Here is a 7,432-nt window from a genome sequence, read left to right on the forward strand (position 1 = left end):
TGTGAATGCTAAATTAGATTTGAAGAGCTCAGCAGAAAGGATTTTATTTACTAGCCCAGTTAGACTAGTAGTTCAGATTCATACTTGCCCTTTTCACAGGCCGAGAACAAAACTAATTTAATGAGTCAGAGAAAAATGCTTTTTTTTTTTTAAATCGAATTGTCGTTCGAATTTAACAAAACATACTTTAATTTATAAGGGGTTAAAGCAATAAAAGCTGGAAATTAATTGCAAATTGAATACAGGTGTTGGAGAGGTGTTTGAGTCTGTTTATATTGTATTTGAATCTATCAGTCAGTGGTTCGGTTTGGGTTTTCTAAATGGTTTTTCTGCATTTGTAGACTTTGAGGAAAAAAAACTACAGCCCTGATTTTGACAAGTTGCACTTTTCATTCTTCTGAAAGTTTTGACTGAAGTGACTTTAATGTTGAAAGAAGCCATCCAGTTCTGGAGTCAGTCCACTGTTTCGCTGATGAAGAAACCGCCGTTGTTGTTCGCAGCAGTCAATGATGCATTTGAAAGAAGATTGTTTTTGGTTTACAGTAGGATTATAATTACCCACGCTTGATTTATGAAGCAAGATTTCTGTGCCAAATCTAGATGATGCCCAGGAATGAGAAACAAACGAATAGATGTCCATACTCCTCTCTTATCCTAGAAGTGGGAAATAATGTGGATGTTTTATTTGGTGTGATTTCAAACATGGTCACATATTGTTGTGCCTACTGTAATTCCCACTGTATTCTCTGTTAATCCTGTGATTGATGATTTGACATCGAACCAGTGGCTTTGCACAACCGTTTTTTTTTTAATTAATGAGTGGGTAAAAATATATGAAGGGGATTTAACTTGCCTATTTACTGTGGTCAATCTTTTATCACTTTTGAATCTTTTTCACAAGTGATATTCTTTCTACAATGAAAAGAGATGGAATAAAGGTTTGACTTTTCCTCTGACTGGTGTCTTCTTGTCACCTGGGTTATTGTTGTGAACTAAGACTTAAAAATGAAACTAAAAACTTTAATAAAAATTACCTGAAATTAAAAATAAATAAACTTCAGAATTTTTTAATTCAACATTGTAAGTAGAAGTACTAAAATAAAGCTAAATAAACCTTTTAAAATATTTTTTTTATTAAGTACACCGCATCTAAAAACTAAAATGTAAACTAGCAGTCAAAAGTTTTGAACGGTAAGATTTACTGACCTTCATGTCATTCCAAACTTGTGTGACTTACTTTATTACAGATTCTGAGACAAAGTTGAAAAAGTGTTTTTCTGCAAAAGAAAAAATTAAAATTGGTTTGGAGCAAGTAGTAATTTACAACATAATGTTCATTTTTGGGAGTATCTCTTTAACTTTAATGGGAGTCTCCATTATGTGTGTAGTGTTAGCAATATTAAGATTTCTTATAACAGACTTAACTCTGGTTATTTTAAACCCACCAGGCTTTTTATTGAAAAGCTCCCCAAGGATCCAGAATATAAGCTGTCTCATATTCCTGAGAAGAAGGAGACTTTAAGGGTAGTCTAGTGATCTCTAGATTAATAATCTCAAATTTACTTCATACGATGTTAGTTGTCTCAATTTTGCTGTTGTTCCTCACACAGAAGCTAAGCAACAGAGCAGCTGAAGAAACATTTACTAAGGAGATGATAAAGAATATGCTGAGTTCATCAGCAAAAAGGTGAGACAGTGTTTTCCAAACACTGGCAAACCTTTTCATGGAATAAAATCAAAACAGATGAAAACATTTTTTTTATGACAGTTTAACACATTTCCCAAATTCTGAATTAATGCATTCAGATATTTGTTTTTCCTCAAATTCCAGTAATTTTATTGTAATTTCATAATTCTAGGATATGCGATATATTTATTTATTACCATGGAAATCCCCAGAGCCCCCAAATACCCAGTTACCATAAAAAGTTACATTCTATATATACTGTATATCTATCTATATATCTATCTATCTATCTGTCTGTCTGTCTGTCTGTGTGTGTGTGTAGTAGTAAATGTTTTTCACGATTTGTGAAAATCTGAAAATTCTTCCTCCTCACTCTTAACCTCAACATGGTCCCTGACATATCACTTACCCCTCCACATGTCATCTTTCGGCGTAACCTACGCTCACTCTTACCCACCAAGCTATCTGCAATGGTTTCATCTTCATCTTTTGATGAAGCATGCTTTTTAAAACATTTCCCTCACTCCTTTGTCCTCCTCCTCCCACTCCTGCTTCATCTCTGATAGCTGACGACTTTGCCACGTTTTTCATTAATAAAATTAAAAACATCAGTGCACAATTTTTCACACCACAATCAGTCAAGCTCATATCACCAGCAAACATACACTTATTCACATCCTTCTCTTCACTCTCTGAGGCAGAAGTCTCCAAACTAATCCTTTCTAATCACCCTACTACTTGTTCGCTTGATCCTATTCCATCTCATCTCCTTCAAGCCATTTCTCCTGCAATTGTACCTGCACTCACTCACATCATCAACACATCCCTACACTGGTGTTTTTCCCCTCATCATTTAGACAGGCTCGTATAACTCCACTACTTAAGAAACCCACCCTCAACCCATCTCTTTTAGAGAACTACAGACAAGTTTCCCTTCTTCCTTTCATTGCAAAAACACTTGAACGAGCTGTATTCAACCAAGTCTCTGCATTTCTCACACAGAACAACCTCCTTGACAGCAACCAATCTGGCTTCAGAAGTGGACATTCAACTGAGACTGCCTTGCTTTCAGTTGTTGAAGCTCTAAGACTAGCAAGAACGGAATCCAAATCTTCAGTACTTATCCTGCTTGATCTGTCCGCTGCTTTTGACACGGTTAACCACCAGATCCTCCTATCAACCCTACTGGCAAAGGGCATCTCAGGAACCAGAACCACACTTCAATGGTTTGAGTCTTACCTATCAGATAGGTCCTTCAAAGTATCTTGGAGAGATGAGGTGTCCAAGTCACAACATCTAACTACTGGGGTGCCTCAGGGCTCAGTTCTTGGACCGCTTCTCTTCTCTGCCTACATGGCATCATTAGGTTCTGTCATTCAGAAACATGGATTTTCATACCACTGCTATGCTGATGACACTCAACTCTACCTGTCATCCCATCCTAATGATCTGATGGTAGCTATTTGCATCTCAGCTTGTCTAACAGACATTTCTTGCTGGATGAAGGACCATCACCTTCAACTCAACCTTGCCAAGACAGAACTGTTAGTGGTTCCATCAAACCCATCGTTTCATCACAATTTCACCATGAAGTTAGGCACATCAACCATAACTCCTTCAAAAATAGCCAGAAACCTTGGAGTTATGATTGATGATCAGCTGACTTTCTCAGACCATATTGCTAAAACTGTCCAGTCCTGCAGATTTGCTTTATTTAACATCAAGAAGATCAAGCCCTTTCTTTCGGAACATGTTGCACAACTCCTTGTTCAAGCTCTTGTTCTGTCCAGGCTGGACTATTGCAATGCTCTCTTGGCAGGTCTTCCAGCCAGTTCTATCAAACCATAACAAATTAATCCAGAACGCGGCAGCAAGAATATTTTTTAATGAGCCGAAAAGAATACACGTCACACCTCTGTTTATCAATTTGCACTGGCTACCAATAGCTGCTTGCATAAAAATCAAGGCATTAACGTTTGCCTACAAAACCACCTCTGGCTCTGCACCTATTTACCTAAATGTATTACTTCAGACTTATGTGCCCTCTAGATGCTTGCCTTCTGCAAGTGAACATCGCTTGATTGTGCCATCCCAAAGAAGCACAGTCACTTTTACGGACTTTTAAATTAAATGTTCCCTCCTGGTGGAATGACCTGCCCAACTCAATCCGGACAGCTGAGTCCCTAGCCATCTTCAAGAATCGGCTTAAAACACATTTCTTCCATCTTTATTTGACTCTCTAACTTTAGCACTCATTATTATTTTAATTCTATTCTTAAAAAAAACATCTAACTACCTTTCTAATCTTTTTGTATTCTATTTTCTTTTAATTTATTATACAATTATAAAAAAAGAAAAAAAAAGACCTCTAACACTAGATTGCTCTATTCTTTTTCTATTCTATCTGTTTTCTTTTTATTATATTATTTAAAAGCCCTTGCTACGTGGACTGCGTTTAAGCTAACTGAGACTTGTTATAGCACTTACATATCATTGCTCTTTTGTTGTTTTTGATTGTCCATTGTCCTCATTTGTAAGTCACTTTGGATAAAAGCGTCTGCTAAATGACTAAATGTAAATGTACTGCTGTAAACAAAGCAGGTGCACTTATAAACACTACTCTAAAATGAATTACCAAAGACTAGAATACCCTAGATGTGTCATTGGTATAGTTTTGAATGGGTAAAATTGCAATGCTTAATATGGCCACTCTATCAAACAAAGCCCCACCTTCTGAGCAAAAGAGCCAATCCCTAATCGGTAAAGTCAGCTCGTCACTGCAGCTGCCGTTAAAAGTCCCGGTTTCCATTGAAACAGTCAGCATTCTGAGACGTGTGCCTATAGGACTGTGCATGAGAAAAGGCTGGTCTAGCCTGAAAAATATGTTTTTTTTATGCTGTTTGAGCAAAATAAATAACATTTATGATAAAGACAGGTTTCATTGGTGATTTCAAATATAAATGTAATCGTAAGCGTGGCAAACAGTTTTGGAGAATTTGATGTTTCCCCATGGATGAGGATTGCTTTAAAGAGACTTTGATTATACACAGACAAGATGACAAGAAAATACCATCTTAAATTTCTGAAAGCAGCCAGTTCCCCTCAGAGATACATTCGCAATTCATTTAACATATCATCCAACTTGAATTGCACATATTTGTAATAATTTTAAACTGGCTCGGGGGGCATCGTTACATCCCTAGTCTAATGCTAATTTTCCATATGCATTATTGACATGTGTTTGGTGTGACTCATGTCAAAGTTAAAAATGCACATGGTTGTTTTCACCTTGGTCAGTCTTGTGAGTGTGGTTCTGTCATCTGCTAGCGTGCAGAAGAGCAGGCACTGCAGCAGGAGTTGTCTCGGCAGCATGAGCTGGAGAGGCGGTGTGTGGTAGACATACAGAGGAGGAGTTCAGTTCAGTGCAGCAGTTCAGCATGTTGGAGGAGATGATCCGGCAGAAGGAACATCAGTGCACCCCACCCAAGACGACACCCTGCTCATCCCTGGGATCCAGGGTCCCCCTTTGCCCTACCTAGAGTCCCCTACTCCCCCTCAGAGTCCACAGTACCCCACGGCCAATCACAGTGCTCTGTCAGCACCTCCGACCTTTGACCATTGTCAAATACTGTCATACTGTCACATACTGTCACCTCAGTAACAATAGTACAGCTTGCCTTCAATCCTCAGCAAACATAGAGCAGCCTCTAGTTCTGTGTTTTCAGGATTTTACAGTGTTTCTCTTTGTGTTTCAGCTACATTGGTTGATGGTTTACGGCAGATCCCTGTTCCTGCTGAGCTTTGCGGCAAATTTCTGCGATTGGCCAATAACAACACCGTAGGAGCAGAGGAAACCTGTGGGATACTCTGTGGGAGACTGGTATGGCTTTGTGACATGATTCATCATTACTTTATTATGGTTTCGTACCATAATTAAATGTTGCGAGTCACCTAATTTTGCCTGTTATCAAACTCAATGTGATTCGCTAAAGACTTTTCAGACCGAGATGAATGTTTGCTGTAAACAATTTGTGACTTTTTTCTTCAGTAGATCAGCAAAGAAAATGTTTGGCTGAAACCATGGTCTTTGGTGATTCATAATATGTAGGTACTTTGAGAGTCAAAAAGGCATAACAGGCAGCACAAAATTAATACCAGTGGCCCCTGATGATAAATTGGGATCTTATGAAGTGAAACAATCAGTCTGTGCAAGAAACTGAGCATTATTTACAACATTATTACCTGCATTCTTTTGCTTGAACAGGTTCTCTCGGACAGTTTGCTTCTGGTTCACAATCGTTTCACCAGTTAAAATGAATGAACTAGTCTTAATAAACTCACCTTTTTACATGATGAGAAACCATAAAAACTGTCATTTTGCCTCTTCATTCAGGTGCTCGGTTCATACATGCTCGTAACGGCAGCTTATCAGTTTCAGTCTTCAGTCTAAACCGTTTCTTCAATTCAGTGTTTTTAGGAGAAACTGGAGCGCTGAATGAGTTGCCAAAACCCGGCATCACAGGATCATACGCCGGTGTTTCGGCTCATTTCGAGAGTGACTGTCAGGCGTCCCAAAGTGAGTAAACTAGATCTGTGCTGCTCGAGCTGCAAATGGTTTCAGATGGTTCAGTCTGATTTGGTGAACTGGTTCATCCAATAAATTCTTATTTTTCTCCTTTTTTTTTAAACAATATATAATTTAAAGTGTAGCATAGAGAAGATGCATAGCAGTTTAGTACTTGTGAGACCTGTCACAGAAAGACTTGATATTTGCTGGAGAGTGTTTGTGTGCCTGTTGTAGAACAGGAACTCATTCACAGTGACACACGTGATCGTGCCGAAGCAGTGTGGAGGTCCAGATTACTGTGATACAGAGAATGAAGCGGAGCGGTTTCTGGTGCAGTTGTCAGGTGTTCAGTGATACCGCAGGCCTCTTTCAAAAGCATTCCACAAATCCCACAATGTCGGTTCCTTCGCTTCCTTCTTTAATCCGGTAGATCCGTATATTATTTTACCAAGATTTATTTTCCAGATAATTGGTCCTTTCGTGTATCATTTTGTTTTGTTGTATAAGAAAGCTTACAGTTTGCTCTGAGTGCTGCTGTTTTTCGTCTACCTCAACAAATTGCAAATCTCCAAAAGATCCTGTTAACTCCTTTACATCATTCCACAGCTTCCTGATCTCTTGTTTAGGATCCTTGGAAAAACCTTGAAATTCTCTTCTAAATTCCATGATTTCATCTTTTAATGACTTAAAGGGTTAAATTTTGTAATTAATCACATACCCATGTGGAGAGACACAGAGGAGACAAATTGTTGATTACAGTTGTTATTTTTTGTTTTATTCGAGTACAAAAAGTATTCTCATTGCTTCATAACATTACGGTTGAACCACTGATGGCAGATTAACTATTCTGACGACGTCTTTCAAACTTTTCTGGACCTTGACACTGTTATTTACTTGACAGTCAATGTGACAGTCACATGCCTCAGAAATCACAGAAAGCACTGTCTCAATGCCAGACCTGCGATGATCCAACTCTGCTGTTCACACAGTGGTACCATAAAGCTTTTTTTTTTTTTTTTTTAATCTGTCCTCGCTAACTCCTCTGATGGACTCGCTCTCGTATGACAGCAGCTTTCACTGGTGGTGTGTTTCTAACGGACAGACACTCATCTAAAACTAGCACTATTGCACTTTTTTTTTTTTTTTAACTAACGTTAGTTCTTTTATGGGAGCTCAGG

General features: G+C 38.3%; 1 protein-coding gene across 1 annotated transcript; it reads left to right on the forward strand.

Annotated features, from left to right (window-relative positions):
• The first annotated feature begins 917 nt into the window (after nt 1-917).
• Nucleotides 918-6,819, forward strand: stambpb (STAM binding protein b). Its single transcript, XM_059504424.1, is given in 9 exon segments — nt 918-938; nt 1,348-1,532; nt 1,614-1,652; nt 1,654-1,687; nt 5,015-5,110; nt 5,113-5,158; nt 5,161-5,325; nt 5,443-5,567; nt 6,489-6,819. Coding segments are annotated over 9 exon segments (831 nt in total). The 3' UTR covers nt 6,609-6,819.
• Nucleotides 6,820-7,432: the final 613 nt, after the last annotated feature.

Source organism: Carassius carassius, chromosome 21 (genome assembly GCF_963082965.1).
Source record: "Carassius carassius chromosome 21, fCarCar2.1, whole genome shotgun sequence".
In the NCBI taxonomy this organism is placed as follows: domain Eukaryota; kingdom Metazoa; phylum Chordata; class Actinopteri; order Cypriniformes; family Cyprinidae; genus Carassius; species Carassius carassius.